Genomic DNA, 18880 nt, shown 5'->3' with positions numbered 1-18880 from the left:
CCCATTTTTTTAAAGAATTTTTTTTTAAATTTGAGAGAGAGCACAGAGGTAGAGTGGGAGGGAGAAGCAGACTCCCTGCTGAGCAGAGAACCCCATGTGGGGCTCGATCCCAGGACCCCAATATCATGACCTGAGCCAACGGCAGACATTTAACCGCCTGAGCCACCCAGGCGCCTGAGCCACCCAGGCCCCCTGCTCACCCCATTTTTCATGAGCCAGAGATTGATCTATGGGAGCAGGTCGGATAGACTGAGCCACCCGCCACAAAGTCCCCATCAGCTTTTTCTCTCCCAGTAATTTTTTATTTTCATTTTTAATTGTGGTAAAAATGCACCTAATGTAGAATGTACCATCCTAACTGTTTTTAAATGTATAGTTCAGTAGTGGTAAGAATATTACATTGCTGAGTAACTCATCTCCAAAACGTTTTTGTCTTGTAAAACAGCACCTTCACACCCAATAAACCACAGCTCCCTCTACCCCCTCAACCCCTGACAACCACCCATCTATTTTCTGTTTCTATGACTCTGACTAGGTAGGTGCCTCCTAGAAGTGGAATCATGCAGGATCTGTCTTCTTTTTATGGCCGGCTTATTCCCTGGAGCATCATGTCCTGAAGTTCATCTGGGTTATAGCAGATGTCAGAATTCTTTTCCTTCTTAATAATATTCTATTGTATGTAGGCACCACATTTTGTTTATCCGTTCATTTATTGATGGACACTTGGGCTCATCAGCTTTTTAATTAAAAGTTGTAGCCTTTTTTTGAGTATCATTCTCTAGACCCACTCTTTCCTTTGGAGTTGCTAAGTTGTGATTTTTCTGATTGCTGTCCCTTAGGTAAGTATTAGCTAGAATTCTTTGAGGAAGAAGGCTCTTCCTTCACCAACTATTTGTTTATGTTTATCATAAAATAGGGTTTGTTCAGGAGAGGCAGAATAAAGGATTGGTTTTCTTTTTCCTTTCTATGGGTCAATATTCAAAGTAAGAAGCAACTGTCAAAGTGACTGATGGGTTTTTAAAAATATCTTTAGGAATCTTTGACTCAAGGGGCACCTGGGTGGCTCAGTGGGTTAAGGCCTCTGCCTTCGGCTCAGGTCATGATCCCAGGGTCCTGGCATCGAGCCCCCGCGTCGGGCTCTCTGCTCAGCAGGGAGCCTGCTTCCTCCTCTCTCTCTGCCTGCCTCTCTGCCTACTTGTGATCTCTGTCAAATAAATAAATAAAAATCTTAAAAAAAAAAAAAAACGAATGGATAAATCTTAAAAAAAAACACAAAAAACAAAACAAAAAAACCCCTGTAGATGTGTTGCAGCCCATCAAAGCCATTATGTGGGTTGATGTTCACACATACAATCTCCGCTGAGATGGGCTTTGTGTCCTTCATCTTTCCAGGTGGAAACCACACAATATTTAATTATAACCGTCCATTTTTGTATCACCTTGGGGTGATACTTTAGGGAAACATCTTTGTCTTAGTTTTCCTTCTCTGTACAAGGAAGTTGGACAAGATGAATTCTGGAACCATTCCTGCTCAAGACTAGTTTTTGTGGCATTTTCACGTAAGATGACTCATTCAACTCTCCCAGTCTTGTGACCCAAGGCGATGGTCAACATCCACATTTTACTAACAAGGGAACTACCACCTGAGCAATAATATTTTTTTCCAATTTCCCATCCTGCATTTTTTCCCATTAGACTTCAAGCTCCGGTTCTCAGACATATTTTGTATCTCAGGGGACTTGTGACAATATCTGGAGATCTTTTTATTGTCACACATGGGAGAGGCAACTGTCCTCTAGTTGGGAGAGGCCAGGGATGCTGCTAAACATCTTAAGGTGTGTAGGACAGCGCGCTCCCCATCCCACATCAATGTCATCCCGCCCCAAGTGTTAACCGTGCCAGAGGCGAGAAACCCTGACTTGCATATTCCTCTTAATCTAATGTTTCTTCAGCGAAAGGATGTATAAAAATGTACACATCTGAGAATTCAAGTATACACAAAATACAGTCTGTTCCTAACATATCCACAGAACTTAGCCATTTGGCGTTCTTCTACATTTCCCCTCCAGTCTTATTTCTGGCTCCTATTTTTCCCCTTGAGACTGTTCTATTATTGGCAAAGGGAAGATTAATGGGCAATTTTTATTGCTTTCAGGCCAATGAGAAAACATTATGCCTTGATTTTTTTTTTTTTTAACTTCGGAAACAAACATCAAAATCAAGTTTTATCCCATAGAGCAGTCAGCTTTTTGGGGTCCCATTCCTTTGCCATTTAGATCGATTGAATGGATGTTTTCCATAAACTTAGCATTACCTTGGAAAGTCATTAAAGTTATGGCTCACGGCTTCTCCCCTATCCCTTCTTCTGTATTGATTTAAAACAACCCACCTGGTGCTGGAGTGAATTTACCATTGGCAATTGCTAGAGTGGTGTGTCCTTGCCTATTTGAAAAGTCAACTTGTGAACTAGTACATTGAATCTGATTTTTCAAAAGGCAACTAATATGTCAGAAACAAAAAAAAGCAGCTTTTTATTTTATTTTATTGGTTCAATTTTTCAAGTTGAAGTAAGGCAGATGTATTTATTCGCTTGCTTATATTATGTATTCACACACTTTCTCTTATAAACACGTATTTTACAGATTGTCTAGCTGCTATCACACTGTTACATCATCTTTCCCTCTTTTGTGTTTTGTTAAAGTAGGTGCTAATAATTTTTCTTGGCTGGACACAACCGCCAAGATGATTTCTTAAAATAAGACATCTTGGGGTCCCTGGGTGGCTCAGTTGGTTAAGCACCTGCCTTTGGCTCAGATCATGATCCCAGGGACCTGGGATCGAGTTTCGCATTGGGTTCCTTGCTCAGCGGGGATCCTGCTTCTCTCTCTGCCTCTGCCTGCCACTCTGCCTACTTGTGTTCTCCTCTTCTCTCTCTGACAAATAAATAAAATCTTAAAAAAAGATATAAAATAAGACATCTTGAGGAAAAATAGTAAGAACATTCAAGCTCCCAGTCAGTGGGGATCCTGTTTCTCCCTCTCCCTCTGCCTGCTGCTCCCCCTGCTTGTGCTTTCTATGAAATAATAAATAAGTAAATAAAGAAGTAAATTCTGGAAAAAAAGTTTCCATGCACCTTTCAAAGTTTATACAGTACTGAGCCCAGTTTATCCCTGAGAAGCATGTTATATCACTGACACTGTTTTTTGTTTGTTTGTTTTTCCCTGAGAAGATTTACATCCCAGAAGTTCAGGCCATAAGTTTTGCTTCTCAAATTATATTGTAGTTGTATTATTTTGAAATGAAGCCTTCATTAGTATGCTTTTAAGTAACCTAAACTTTTTAAAAATCTATTTAAGTTTGTAAATACTGACTATTATCTTTCCCACATCCTTTAAATGACAGTTAATAAATTCCGATGGAGAGTTTTAATGCACAGAGGGGGGCGCTGCGGATGGACAAAAGGAGGAGAGATTTGTCTAGATCGTGCCGTGGGGAATCCGATTTATAGTTCTGGACTGGGGTGGAATAGGAAAATGGGATAGGAAAATGGTCTTTGTAAAAATGACAGGTTTTTTTTTGTTGTTGTTTTTGTTATTTTTTAAAGGAAAATCATAAATACCACACTCGGGTTGGTCTCCAGGGATGAGGTTTGACGATTTGAAGTTTTCTTGTTTTTGATGGCACTGACACAGGGTGGCCAGGCTCTATGCCCAGAGCCCCCAACTGCCCAAGAGAATGGATCTTCCTTTATCTAGGGAAGGATTTGTCAACTTTGGACTATTGACATTTGGGGCAGGGTAACTCGGTTGTAGGTAACGCCCTCTGTATTGTAGGATATTTAGTAGCCCTCCAGCCCCACTAGATGCCCGAAGCAGCGAACCTCCCCACCCCTGCCACTATCGTATTCCAAATGGCTCCTGGGCAGCAAAGTCAATCCTGGTGGAGAACCACTGATCTAAGGTGAAGATGTCCAGTTCTGGTATTTGTGTGAATGTTTTCCATTGTCACCAGGAGCTAAGAATGTGTTGTCACACGTTGTATCTGGGGGCTGGTTGGTTTGTATCAGCATGTCATCTGTCTGCCTGCCTTCCTCCCATGTGAAGTTGGTTCTCCTCCGAGGTGTCAGGTTCTGGGCCATCTTGTGATCTTTGTGATCTTTTGCTGGGGCCCTCACTGGTGATCTTTGACCTGAATGCCACACAACAAGGAAGCTAATGGACAGCATTGCCCATGAGCTGTAGGACTTTGGACATGTCTCTTGTCTGTTTTGGGCCTGATTCTCCCCCTGTAGGATTCCTGGGTTTGGCTCAATCACCATTCCCTATGGGGTATTCCAATGAAAAAAGGACCATGGAAGAGCCTTTGTGGGGAAGAAAGGTAGTGCGGCCAAATTGGTTTGGGGAGTGCTAGATCCTGCAACATCTGCTTGTAGATTCATAACGTGCATAAGCATGTGAGATGCTTTCTAGAATTCTCTGCACCCAGATCTCCATGTACCTCACTCCCCACTTTTCTCCAATGTTACTTCCCAAGAGACTTTTCTAATCACCCACCGGCAATGCTCTAGTGTCTCATCTTTCTTTACATAAATGCTCATTTTCTAACATTATGGCTTAAGTATTTATTTCTTTGTTCATTGTCTGTTTCTCTGCACCCAGAATCTAGCCTTGGTGTTAACAGGGACTTGGTCCATTTGTTTGCAGCTGATCCATATAGCACGTGGCACATAGTAGATGCTTAGTAAAAATGTGTTGTTTCACTTGTGGATTTCCAAATGAATTTTATCAGGGACTTTTTCACTTCCACTAATTAAAGTCCAGAGAAGCAAACTTGGGAATCAACAAGGTAGACCCTCTCTAAATCCTGAAAGCTGTGGCCTCCTGACATTCACTTTCTTAGGACAAGCCACTGGGTTCTAAAGGTACCAAAAATCTGGTATTAGGCTGGAGAGCAAACAAAATGGACTGACTTGTCCACTGTCCACGACGGAAGTTGCCATCTGGTGAACTGAGGAAGAGAGCGACCTTTTGCCTCAATGATCTGATGTGGCTCCCCTTTGTCAGAACTGTAACAGGTCTGAGAAAAGTGGGGGGGAAAACCTAACAAACAGGGGCGCCTGGGTGGCTCAGTGGTTTAATGCCTCTGCCTTCAGCTCGGGTCATGATCCCGGGGTCCTGGCATTGAGCCCCGCAGCAGGGCGCCGGCTTCCTCCTCTCTCTCTCCCTGCCTCTCTGCCTACTTGTGATCTATGTCTGTCAAATAAATAAATAAAATCTTAAAAAAAAAAAAAAAACCTAACAAACAAACAACAAAAACAAAAACCGGGGTTAGGCGGAGCGTCCACTATGTGCTCACACTGTTTATGATGCAAAGGCCTTGCCTGTCTTCAAGGACTTAGGCTAAATTTAGGATCAGATCTCAAAAGGGGGTTTTCTGGGGGGGGACAAAGCATCTCTTAAAGAACCCAAGGGCTGGGCTGGGCTGGGCTTCCCAAGAAACAAAGACCAAGGACCAGAAATCTTATCTGCTTTGCTCACCTGTGGCCCATCAGGATGGGTGACTCCATCACCCAATGACGTCTCCATTCACTGCAGGACCAGTTCCTGAGGGGGCAGGGTCTAGCCCAGCTCAGCTTCTGATTGGTTCTCCTGGGTCAGATGGACAGTGCTCACGTGACACCAACATGGCTGCTGCGGTGCCGCCTCTTGGACGGGTTGGGAGTGCCAGCTGGAATTTTTCCTCTGCTCTTTCTTGGCCCTGGGGCTATTTAGGCTCAAGAACAAGTGGGTGGTGTCTTTAATTTTCTCCTGTATTTCTGCCCTTTTATGTTTACTTTAAGAACAGCAACATGATGGAGAGGAAAGGACTAGGAGCTTTATTCTGGCTTTTAGCTACCCTCCCACCTTTTCCTTTTTTTTGAGTCAAAAGAGAGAGGGCCCTGATCTGGACAAGGAGCAAAGAGGATGAGCATGCCTTGGGGAATTTTGAGGGGAAGGGGGTCCCCCGCTTTGACAGGTGGTTTTAACTTAATATTGCAGATGAATTTTTTTTTTTTTTTTTTTTTTTTTTTTTTTTTTTTTTTGCCTCATCACTGTTCAGGTCTCCAGCCCACAGCCAACATTCCCAGCTAACACTCTCTCTGCCCTCCTCTAGACAAAGATGAACCATGCTCTATATGCTGCATGCAACAAATTCCCACAGACTTGTCAGCCTAAAATAATAGAAAGAAATGTATCTTCTCATGGTTCTGGACGCAGGAAGTCCAAAACTGGCATCAGCTGGGCCACAGTCAAGGTTGCAGCTCCCTTGGATGTGAAGGGAGCAATCCCCTTGCCTCCTCCAGCTCCAGGGCTGCGGGCTGTCCAAAGCTTGCAGACGCATCAGTCTAGCCTCTGTGCGCGTGGTCACACTGCTTCCTCCTTTTCTCTGTGTGTGCTGTCCCCCAGCTCTCACTTGCAAATGCACTTGTGGGTGGCATATGGAATTCACAGGAAGATTCCAGGATAAACTCATCTCAAAACCCTTAATGCAATCACACCTGCAAAAAAAACCTTTACCTTGTAAGGTATCTTCCACAGGTCCTAGGAATTAGGTCTTGATATCTCTTAGGGGTTATCATTCAGCCCACTACCAGCCCCAAACCTTTCTTCCCCTGGGGAGGGTGTAGGCTGGGCAGATTCTCTGGCAAGATGATTTATCAGAGCCCAGATTGAGGGCCCTTTCTGACATTTGTAAAACTTGCTATTCTCCTTTTCTTTTTAAAAGATTTATTTATTTATTCTAGAGGGGGTGGGGGCTAACTCCGTGCTCTACTCCGGCCTCTGCTCGGGGCTCACTCTCACCACCCTGAGATCATGACCTGAGCCGAAGTCAGGAGTCGGAGGCTTAGCCAGCTGAGCCGCCCAGGTGCCCTGCTAGTCTCCTTTCTTTTTCCTCCTGTTTTCTCTTCCCACCAGGAAGCATAAAGACTCACCGAAGAACAAACCCAGCCCCCAGATACATGGAGAGCCACAGCGGGGTTGAGGAGGGGGCTGTGACCAGATCACGCCCCTGGGGTCTTAGCCACAAGCAGTTTCCTCCTAATAGATGGATTTGCATAAGGAAAGAGAAAGGTGGGAATTTAGGCCCTGCTGCCAATCCCGAGATAAAGAGGTGATTTCCCTCTCTACCTGCGGCCCCTTGTCTACTTAGGAGCTTTTAGGAAACATCCAGGGCCTCAGAATTCACTCTTCTCCCAGCCATGCAGACTCTACATCATGCTCACCAGTACCAGGAAGGCACCCCTGGACTCAGGCACTTCCCAGACTCCCACTCCATGGTCAAGACCCTGGTCCCAGATGTCACAGCCTCAGCAGTCAGCAATCCCCTGGGCATCCTCATTAGCTGAACTGCTTTCCCCCGGTTCCACAGGCAGGCACTGGGTCCCCTGAATGAGGACGCGCTCATCTAGCCTTTCTGAGCATACAGCCCGTCACTCTGGGCTGGGTCTCAGGGGGGGATGCTGGGAGGGCGTTTAGGAGGGTAGAAGCTGCTGTCTAAAGAGCCACCACGTTCTGTCGGGCATGTGGATCAATGGGGTAGCCCTGGCTCTTGGGAAGCACAGATCCTCCTTCGAAGTCTAGAAAAGCTCTTGACATTGAATGGCACAGTAGAGCGTTTAAAGACCTCAGGCCCTGAAGCCAGACGGGGCTCAGGCTCCAGGCCGGCTGCTTGCTAGCAATGTGACATGGGGCACTTGAACCTGAGCCTCTGGGAGCTACCCTTCACATGGCAGTGATACCAGGATACAGATGAAATGGGCTAACACATGTGAAATACTCACAGTGCCTGGCAATGGAAAGTGTTTTGTGCAGATCAGCAGCAATCAAGACCATCAGGGATATTTGTCCTAAGCAAGTCAGTATTGGAAGAGCTGCTATAGTAACTCAGCGCCCAAACATACTACATATAAAATATTTTATTATAAAAAGCTCACTTGCACGGCATTTTAGAAGGAATAAAATATCTCATATAGCTCTCCTATTTCTCCCCTGAAGCAGGTGGTTCTCGGAGGGCCCGAGGCCTGGTAATGTCTAAGATCAGAGTCTATGCTTCAGGGGTTCTGAACAGCGTCAGGGGGCCTCACCCCCACACCATCGATCAGCCCCTTGTTTTGCTTCATTCATGGGACAGCCCCGCGTCCTTTCTAGAAAGCTGAGTCACATCTCCTGCCCACAGCTCAGGCAGGACTCTGGTGAAGAAAGCGAAGGCCTATCTTGTTTTCTTTTTGAAACAAAACAGTCCTAGTGGAAGCAAAACAAAATCACAACCTACACCAGCTGCTGGCGTCCTTTCCAGATTGGAAAGAGAGGTATTGTTGCCAACAACTCAGAGTTGGGGAGAAACAACAGGGAAGGTGCGTACCCCTCGCCCCCGACCGGGTCCACATCCCAGATCCGAGGCAGAAGCTCCTCCCAGTGCACCTGCCACGTGAGGTCCCACGGACGTCGGTCAGTCCCTAGTGACCGGATCCCCCCGCCCCTCCCCTTACCCCCTACCCCCATCCACATCAGTCTGTGTATGTTTGGCCCCTCCGCTTCTCCACTGCTGCTGAAGTGGCTTCACTGGGGGTCCGTGGTGTGGAGGGTGAGTGATCGGAGGGACACACCTGAACGGCGCTGTCAGTCGGGTGGCCTGGCATCAGAAGCCTTCTCCTGGACTTCGTCGTACTGTGGTGGCGGAGTCAGAGGCTCGATGGAGGGAGGAGGGACGTTCTTGTCCGGCAGGTTGATCCTGAAGTCTTTAAGGTGAAGCTTTTCGGATTTAATCCTCCGAACTTTCAGTGGCTTTAGGCGTTTGGCCAACTTGGAGTTCTGCCTGTCGGGCGGATGCCCCGGGCTGGCCTCCGCGTTGGCCCTGGCAGCCGTGGGGCTCGTCTCATCAGGCCCAGTTAAGGACTCATAGGAGGGGAGAGAGATGCTCATCCTGGGGTTCTGGTCCAGTTCCCTCGCTTCTGAGTAGTTGGTGTTCATCACTTCCTCGTAACTGGGGACGTAGTACCTGGAGGAGGCCTCCTCCTCTTCCTCCTCCTCCTGGCTGCAAGGTAACAAGCACCAACAGAGTGTTAGCAGGAGCTCCGCGATATCTGAAATCACGAGGGGATGAACTCTGGATCCTGTGTCAGCCCTGGGTCCTCATATACCAGACTTGGAAAACAACCAGTGGGTTCCAGAAGTAACCAAAGCTAACACTTCAACTGTGTGCAAGGAGTTGGGTACTCTGCTAAGTACTCTGACACGGATCAACCAGTCTCATCTTCCTAACAACACAATGAGTTAGGTACTATTTTTATACCCATTTTATGGATGGGGAAACGGGTAAGTCAAGGTTATGTGACTTGGTCATATACTTGGGAAGTGGGACATCAGGAACGAAACACCACCCTCAGTGACTGCACTGGACAGTCTGGAAGGACTGGAAGGTTTCACACAAGGAAGTGTGAAACCCCTTTGCTTTTAAGCCTCACCCTTAACCACGTGCCGGATGGGCTGCTCTGGTGCCAAGCTGGGTCCTTTGGCCAAAGGCCACATAAATACACATGAACCAGCTGCCAGGCTGAAGCAAAGTGGTTGTTCCCAGGGAGAGAAGGAATTTCTGCTATAAAATTTGTAAGTATTTCAAGTTATTCTGTAATTTTGTCTCCAAATTCACTGTAAGGCTCGAAGGTCTTATCCTCAGGCGTAGTCTCCTTTGACTGCTGAAAGAGAAAACCAGTAAGTCAGGGTGATTTTTTGGTTTTGTTTTTACACATGTGCAGGGAATAGTGCCATTAGCCATAGTCCAGGACTCTGCACTTGAACCTGTAGGGTGATAATGGCCAACATCAGCCCCTCCCTGTCTATCCCGCCTTCCTGTCACTTCGGTTGGGCATTCGAGTGCTCATGGCTAGCATGGGTGATCAGGGATGACTGATTTTCCTTCTTTGTTCGTTTCTGTATTTCTTAAGTCTTCTAGAATATGCATGCGTGATCTTTTATTATCAGAAAATGGGTTTCGTTTTTCCAAACTAAAAACAACTCCCTCCCTGCTAGAAAGATGACAGAGTTGCAGAAAATGTAAACAATGCCGAAAAAACCTCAGGCAGAAAAGCACACCATCCCTTCTCCTTCCACCTGGAGACAGGCACTGTTAACACGCTGTTGTACATCCTTCCAGACTCCTCTCTAATCCCACAGCTGCAACATTTGAGGTGATCAGGACCTTCCCAAAGACGCTGTACTGCTACCTCCATTTCCCACCGTGGAGCATATGGTCCCACGATAGCAAATATAGGTCAGCTATGGCTGTGCAGAGTGCCACCAAGGGGGCATGCCATAATTTAGCCCGAATGATGGATATTTAGGTCGCTTGCTCAGTTTTTGCTGTCCTAAGCAATGTTCTGATAAACCTAAGGGCACAGACTCCTTTGTACTTGCGTGATTTTTCCTCCGAAGGGTAAACTCTTAGGAACGGAACGGAGAGGGACACACATCTTCAATACCTCCTCTCACTGCCTCTTCAGAAAGGCTGTGCCAGTCACTGCCCCCATCAGTGACCCATTTCCCTACAGCTCTCCAACACCAGGGGCAGCCTGTCCTGGCCACGAAGACAGGCAAACTATGACACCTTTCCTCGTTTGCATTTCGTGACTAATGAGGTGGAACATCTACTGTCTGAACATTCTATGAGATGCTTCCTTGTATCCTTTATCCGTTTTCCTACTGGTGTGCTCATCTGTCACATTCCTTTGCAAGGGCTTCTTCTAGTGGGGATGTCAACCTTCATCATGTGTTCCCTGATGTACCGCTTATCTCTTAAACATGCTTGTGGCATTTTTGTTCAAATAGAACACTGCTTCCCAACCTTTTCAATACAAAGCATGCACACACAGCCCATCTGGAGACTCTGGCTGTCCTGGGCCCCGTGCAGCTTCCTGGTCGGTGTCAGAATCTCGATACACTTGTCGTCCATTCATACCGCATTACTGGGGCAACTATAGAACTATAAAGTTACTTGGAAAATGATAAACTGCTTTTCAGAGCCCCAGTGGGGGAAAGTGGGAAGGCAGAGTGTCCTAGACTAAAATAATCTCATCAGCGACCCCTAGGAGTGTGTGTGTGTTCACGAGCATGTATCCATCCCCCGGTCTGAAGGCGGTCGGCCGGTTCTCACCTGTCTTCCTCCGGGGCGTGTGGCTCGACCCCCGGCTGGTGCTGGATGTGGACCATCTCCTCGCCTTGCCGCTGCTTCCTCTTGTCCCGGATGCTCAGGCAGATGGAGAGCAGCAAAAGCATCACCCCAGCCCCGACCAGCACATAGGCCACGGAGAAGGTCTTGCTCTTGAGAATGCCGCTGCCTATCTCCGTCTTGTTGTTCCCCTGAGCGGTCGGCTTTTCGTGGGCGCTGAACCCAGGCACCAGGTTCCACATGGCCATGATGACCCCGAGAACCAGCATCCCCAGGCCGATGGCGGTCAGTGCATAGTGGGAGCCGTTGGCCTTAGACTGGGCCATCAGGCCAGTGGGAGTGGGGCGAGGCCCGGTGTAGAGAAAGAAAATAAATAAATGGGAGCAGCAGCAGCAGCAACAAAAACCCGTTCGACGCACGGAACGAAATCCCTAGTGCCGCCCTAAAGAAACAGCGGCTGACCTCCCGAGGGACGGTTTCCAGCAAATTTGAAGCATCCTGTGTGGACAGCTGCGGCCGAGAGGTCTGGAAGGAAAGCAGAGAGAGAGAGAGAGAGGAGGATCAGTTCGGATTCCGGACGCTTTTGTGAACCCAGCGCCTGTCCTCCTGAAGGAGTTATGGAGCAGGACTGAGCTGCGGGCTCCGGCCGGGCCGCTGATGCATTCCAGATGTCTTACGTGCCGCGCTCGGCTCCTTCTGCGAGCCTGCAGAAGGAGGGCTGATCCGCCCACCCCACCCGAAAAGGAAAAGCCAGACCTCTCCATGCAGGAGACCAGAGAGGTCAGGGCTCTGGGTCCTGAAAACATTTTTGGAATTTAAGGAAGCGCAGGGCAGTCTCAGCGGGCACGAGGTCCAGCGAGGCACGCCAACGACGGCGTGCACGAGCCGTGGTCAGCAGCCCAGATGGCCTGGGCGACGGGCATCGGTCGGGGATACATCCCGGTGCACACAGCCCTAGGGGCTGGTCCCCACCCTCCATGGCTCCCCATCTCCTGCAGTAGAAAATCTGGGCTCCTGGAGTCATGCGTGTGACTCTTGCCTCTTGCCTTCATCTCTCACCTCGCCCTTCACTGCACAGCCCCCTCCAGCATTTCTGCAGTTCTGTGCGCCCTCCCCCCAGCTTCCCCTTTTGTGGGCTGCCACAGGCCACCAGTGGCTACCGTGGCCATTGTCTCTTTTCCCATGACACATCTCTGTGCCTGGAACAAAGTGGGGCTCCAGTATGTCCGCTGAAACATCACTGAATGAAATGAGCAGAGGCCACCTGACGCCACCTGGGAGACTAGTCTCCCTTCAGCCACATGGAGTTTCGCTTTTCTTAAAGGGGCAGAAGCCTCCTTATTTCCCATCTTAGCTGTGGTGCCTAGCTGGGCGAGAAACCCTCTTCCCATAAAGCAGCTCAGAGACCTTGTGCTCAAGGGAGCAGCCCACCATCTGGGGATTCTACAACCATGTGTGGGCTGGGAGAATGAGCCAGATAAACAAGTCACCTGAAGGTTTAGCTCAGAATGCTTCCAGGGGCCAGGAGGACCAGCGACCAGGGCCTTTCCGGGCGAACTGTCCTCAATACATTATTCCCAGGACAGTGACCTTTGCAGAACAGCAAAGCCTGGCGGATGTTTGGATGGGCAAGGTCCTATTTTCAATGCTGCATTCCTTCCGATCTTTCCAGAGGGACGGCTAACCAGGCCACTTGAAATCCAATGCTTCAGAGATATTTTCTCATCAAACAACGGGCTCAATCTGAAAGTGCCCACTTTGTTAAAAAATACTCTAAATATATTTGGGATAATATCCTTTGTCAGCTTGAGGTCTGTTCTTTCTCTTTTCTCCATGCCACAGATATTTCTTGCGCATCTGCTAAGCAGCATTAGGCACAGGAGGGACACCAGTGAGCAAGCGAAGGGCTAGTGGAGCTTCTTGGCCAGCAGGAAAAGGTCTACAAGGAATAACGACCAAGTGGGAAGAGAGTCTAGAAACTGTGGCACTTGGTAGGTGGGTGTCCTCACTCGGGCTGGAGGAGCTGTGGAAAGTCTCTGTGAGAAAGAGAAGCCCCACTTCACATAATAGGGTCTGCACCCGGATTGTGCTATGCTATGTGTAGACGTGCATCCCCACTATACATGTATACTCATGTGTGAACATGTATGTGTAGGCATGTAGGGCACTGAACAAGGATCCCATCCCACTGCAGACAGTTGCTGGGGGTCAGCTGAAAAGCCTACAAAACCCAATGAGGGTATCTGTTTCCCAAATACCACTCGCAGCCAATGCAGGAAAGGATGAGTGGTTTAGCAGTTCTGCGGAATGGAGCGAAGACCAGGCCAGAGGAGGAAGATGGCTTGGGGGGTGTGGAGGGGCAGCCCGAGGCTGGGGAGAGAAGCAGGAGATGAAAAAGCCCATGCCTGAGCCCCTACTGAGGGCCCAACAGGGAGGCCTTGTCCCTGGGAGGCTGACAGTGTGTTCTCTTAACTGGCGACTGGGGCCACTGGAACCTTCTACCCTTCTTGCTCTCTCCACTCAAGCTTGGCCTTACCTGTCATGTGAGTAAAACAGGCCCAAGAGGAGAGTCACTGACAGAGATGAAAATGTCAGGATTCATACATTTGGGCCTGTTACATGGTCAGTGATGGCAAACAGGCAATGATATCCGGTGTGGGCAGTGGTGCCGGGATAAGCGATCTCATACAATTTGTCCGGATGGGAAGTGCTGCCACTGATGGGTCAGAAGTTTCAAAAATGCTTATACCCTTTGGCTTTGTAATTCCAACTTCTAAGAATTAGGTACACACCAAGGATATTCATCATAGCTTTGTAGCAGTGAGAAAATAGAAATTCTTTAAAAAGCCCATAATCTGAATCTGGTGAAATGAAATACAGTACACGTACTTGTTCAACTATGGTTTCAAGCTGGCTTAGGATACATTTTAAAGTCAAACAAACAAACAAAAAAACCCAAAACCAGTACGTTCAGTGTGATTCTAATTTTTAAAAAATTCTATATACAGATCTGTACACACGAATACATAGGAAGGAAGACCAGATAATCCTCCTTATGTTAAAATAAATAAGAGACGAAAGATTTTCATATGTACAAACACACATGTAAAAATCTCGGACAAGGGACACATTCCAAATTTAGCAATGATTGCTTCAGAGAAGAGAGAGGGCTTGGGGAGTGTACCTGTTACTGTTTCTGTATTTTGGACTTGTTACAATCAGAAGGTATCACAAGGTACCGTAACTTGGTGGTTCAACGTGAACTTCAGAACCAGGCTGCCTGGCTCACATCCTCACTCTGGACTTTCCCAGCTGTGTGCCTTTAGGCAAGTTACTCAACCTCTCTGTGCCTCAGCTTCCACAACTACAAAAATGGAGACAAAAGCCTTCTGGTATTCATTCATAGGGGAGTTATGATAAGTAAACAAGAAAACGTATATTAAATACTTAGAATTATATGTGACCAGCACATAGTAAGTTCTAGAAAGGTTTGCTCTTTAATATTATTTAAAGCTTGCATTCCGGGGCACCTGGGTGGTTCAGTGGGTTAAAGCCTCTGCCTTGAGCTCAGGTCATGATCCCAGGGACCGAGCCCCACACATCGGGCTCTCTGCTTGGCGGGGAGCCTGCCTCCCTCTCTCTCTGCCTGCCTCTCTGCCTACTTGTGATCTTGGTCTGTCAAATAAATAAATAAAATCTTAAAAAAAAAAAAAAACAACTTGCATTCCTAATGGGGTGAGACCACCCATGGGGTAGGGGCAAAAATTCATTCTTGGGGATGGTGTAAAAATAGTCTTACGCATTACAATGGTTTGTGGCCCTCCACAATACATTAACAGACACACAGGATACCTGCACTTTTAAAATTTCACCGGGGCAGGGGTGAAGTAGGGAGATTACAAAAACGATGTCTAAAAAGACTCTTTAGGGGACAATACTGGGAGGGGGAAGGCTGAGAAACACTAGTTAATGTTTGATATTAAATTTCAAAACACTCAAATTATGCATTCCATGGTCGTCTTAGTTGTTTTCTGTGCGCAGGGATTACAATGATTTTTATTTTCTTTTTCTTACTGGGAGAGTAAGAACTGGAAACACAGAAACGTGTATGTGTTGCTTTTAGAATAAAAAAAATGAAATGAAGGTTTTGGTGTTTTGGGGCTCGTGGCAGGGTCATGTGCCCAGGGGTCACTTAAACTTGTCCATCAATTCCCATCGATTCGGCCCTCTCCCTCTGGCGTCTGGGACCCCGGTGGGTTCCCCAGGGTGTGGGACCCAGCCCCGAGCTGCAGCTGCTGGCTGTTTATCTCATTTTTGGCTTGTTGACCCATGTTATATTTAGTAAGGTGTTCTTTCCCTTTCAAAAATATGGAAAGAAGCTAATTTTGTGCTAGAGGATTTGGACCACATAGTTTCCAACACATCCCTAAAACAGAGGAGCCTTGGCGGGCAGACCGGGGTCCCCGCTCTGCTAGACCCACCTCTGGCTGGACGCATCAACAGCTCAGGTTTAGGGCGGCCCTAAGGGATAAGTGAGTGATCCTATACCTGGATATTCAAGAACAGTGGTTAACTAGTTAACTAGTTTTAACTAGTTAACTAGCCTTAACTAGTTAAGAGAGGTTCCCTAGTTAAGAGAGGTAACTGTTGTTACCTGGCTTGGAAACAACTCTTCATGCTAAACTCTTGAGTTAAGGACCCACCTGTAAAAAACCAGAAACACAGCTTTCTAAGTAAGCTGTGAGCATTTCAATGTGAGGGGCTCATGGGGGGAGGAATGTGTTTTCTTTTGGGCAGGGGTTGGGGGGGCATAGGTTGGGCTGTGTGGTTGGGACATATAGTGAGAAAAGTTGTATCAGAAGAAACCAGGATTCTGTACCAAAAAGTGGGGCCACAGAAGGATGACAGTCTGGTAGCTGTGTTTACCAGACCTTTCTGTGGTTTCATCCATCTTCCATAGGTGCCCCTGAGGCTTAAAAGAAGAGGAAACATTCCCCCAAGTCATTTGATGAGGAGTGTATCATCTTGATACCAAACCAAACAAGGACAAGGCAAGAAAGGAAAATGACTGGCCAATCTGATCTGTCTGCACACAGACAGAAATCCTAAACAAAAGGCCAGCAAATAGAATCCCACAACGTAAGAAAGGAATGCACCCACGTCCTATTGGAGAACATAGGCGGCAACCTCCATGACCTCGGCAGCAAGCAACTTCTTGCTAGACACGTTGCCAAAGGCAAGGGAAACAGAAGCAAAAATGAACTATTGGGACAAGATAAAAAGCTTTGCACAACAAAGGAAACAATCAGCAAAACCAAAGGACAGCCTATGGAATGGGAGAAGATATTTGCAGAGGCGTTATCAGATAAAGGGCTGATATCCAAAATCTATAAAGTACTTATCAAACTCAACATCCAAAGAACAAATAATCCAGTCCAGAAATGGGCAGAAGACATGAACAGACATTTCTGCAAGGACATTCCAAATGGCCAACAGACACATGAAAAAAATGCTCCACATCACTTGGCATCAGGGAAATACAAATCAAAACCACAATGAGATACCACCTCACACCCAGTCAGAATGGCCAAAAAGGAACACGTCAGGAAAGGACAGATGCTGGTGAGGATGCGGAGAAAGGGGAACCCTCTTACACTGTTGGTGGGAATGCAAGCTGGTGCAGCCACTCTGGAAAACAGCACGGAGCTTCCTCGCAAAGTTAAAAATAGAGCTACCCTCTGACCCAGCAATCGCACTCCTGGGTATTTACCTTAAAGATAAAAATGCAGTGATCCGAAGGTGCACGTGCACCCGAATGTTTGTAGCAGCAAGGTCCACAATAGTCAAACTATGGAAAGAGCCCAGATGTCCACTGATGGACGAAAGGATAAGGAAGATGCGGTATATATAATATAATGGAATACGACTCAGCCATCACAAAAATGAAATTTTGCCATTTGCAATGACATGGATGGAACTAGAAGGTATTATGCTGAGCGAAATAAGTCAATCCGAGAAAGACCAGTATCGTATGACCTCATCCATAGGTCGAATTTAAGAAACAAAATAGAGGAGCATAGGGAAAGGGAGGGGAAAATAAAACAAGACAAAAATCAGAGAGGGAGACACACCGTAAGATCCTCTCAACCCTACGAAACAAACTGAGGGTTGCTGGAAGGGAGAGGGGTGGGGGATGGGGTAACTGGGTGACCAGCATTAAAGAGAGCACGTGACGGAATGAGCACTGGGTGTTACATGTAACTGATGAATCTACCTCTGGAACGAATACTATACTATATATACTATTAGTAGATTATGTATAGTATATAATAAATACTATATAGCATATGATAATATATGTTATGTATATGTTAATTGAATTTAAATAAATTAATTAATTTTTTAAAAGAGCAGTACATAATGCCTCACAATCAAGTTGGGTTTATCCCAAGAATGTAGGCTTGGTTCAACATTAGAAAATCAAAGAAGGCCGTGCACCCGGAAAGGATAAGCCATGACAGCTTTCTCCTGTGGATTAGCACACAGCCGAGAATATGAGTCACCTATCGCCATGGGCACCAATGTGGCCCATTCTGACAAACATGACATCGAACAGAAAAGCAAATGCAGCACGTTTCCATTTATGAGAAGTTCCAAACCAGGTAAAACCAAACAATATATGGGTGTTTATTTATTACTTTATTCCTTACACTGCACAGGTGCCTTATACAGAGCCTTGTCACTGGCTAAATTACTTTGTAATAGGAATTTCTGACACCTACCAACACCTTTCCACCACAATTAGCATAAATTCCAAACTCCTTTGCTGTGGCCTCCAGCCCCACCAGACTGGACTGGCTCCTGCCTTTCTCCTATCTTCTCTCTTGGCTCACCAACCCTCCATGGCTTCTGTACTGTTTTTCACCCACACCAAGCACATTCTGCCACAGGGCCTTTGTACTTGCTGTTTTCCATGCCTGAAACACTCTTCCTTCCGTCTCTTTGGTGCGGCTACTTCTTTACTCAAATGCCATCTCCTCAGTGAGGATTTCCTTAACTAATCTATATAAAATGTCCTTCTGTTACCCAGCTAGTCTTAAGCCCCATGCTTGGTTCCTTGAGGACATTTCTTCCCACAGATGGATGACATTACCTCACAATCTCTAATAGTATTGTTTTGCTTTCTTGTAGGCTCCGTCTCCCCCAGTGGAGTATAAACTCCCTGAACCAAATTTCTTGTTAGGGAACTGAACAGGTGCTTAATAACTATTGGCAGAATGACTTTCTGGCAAGTTAAAAAGTTGGACTAATGTTCTGTATCAGTTTGGGGAAATTCCTAGTCCACAGTTGGCGCCAAGGGGGAGAGGATGAGTTCGAGGAACTTTCTGGAGGATCCGTACGCACATGACTTGCCAGCACCATGGAGAGGGGACCAGGCTAAATGTGACCTCCATTCTGACCTGAGAAGGTGACTCGATCAACATTTCCTGGGGCACTCGGGTGGCTCAGTGGGTTAAAGCCTCTGCCTTTGGCTCAGGTCATGATCCCAGGGACCTGGGATCGAGCCCCGCATCAGGAATCTCTGCTCAGCAGGGAGCCTGCTTCTTCCTCTCTCTCTCTGCCTGCCTCTCTGCCTACTTGTGATCTCTGTCTGTCAAATAAATAAATAAATCTT

At 46.8% G+C, this 18880-nt stretch overlaps 1 protein-coding gene across 3 annotated transcripts in view; it reads right to left on the bottom strand.

Annotated features, from left to right (window-relative positions):
• Positions 1-7942: 7942 nt before the first annotated feature.
• TMEM51 (transmembrane protein 51) overlaps positions 7943-18880 on the bottom strand; it is a 55917-nt gene continuing 44979 nt past the window's right edge. For 2 of the 3 annotated variants that reach the window (XM_059135891.1, XM_059135890.1), the window contains 2 exons: positions 11191-11730; positions 7943-9075 (listed from right to left, as the gene is read on the bottom strand). In XM_059135891.1, coding sequence (XP_058991874.1) covers positions 8661-9075; positions 11191-11531 — 756 coding nt within the window. In that variant the 5' untranslated portion in view covers positions 11532-11730 and the 3' untranslated portion in view covers positions 7943-8660. The remainder of the gene's footprint in view (positions 9076-11190; positions 11731-18880) is intronic. The other variant, XM_059135892.1, reaches the window with a different exon arrangement.

The sequence above is a fragment of the Mustela lutreola genome, chromosome 10 (assembly GCF_030435805.1).
Source record: "Mustela lutreola isolate mMusLut2 chromosome 10, mMusLut2.pri, whole genome shotgun sequence".
Classification (NCBI taxonomy): domain Eukaryota; kingdom Metazoa; phylum Chordata; class Mammalia; order Carnivora; family Mustelidae; genus Mustela; species Mustela lutreola.
The sequence above is the reverse complement of the archived record's forward strand: the minus strand, read 5'-3'. Positions and strand labels throughout refer to the sequence as shown.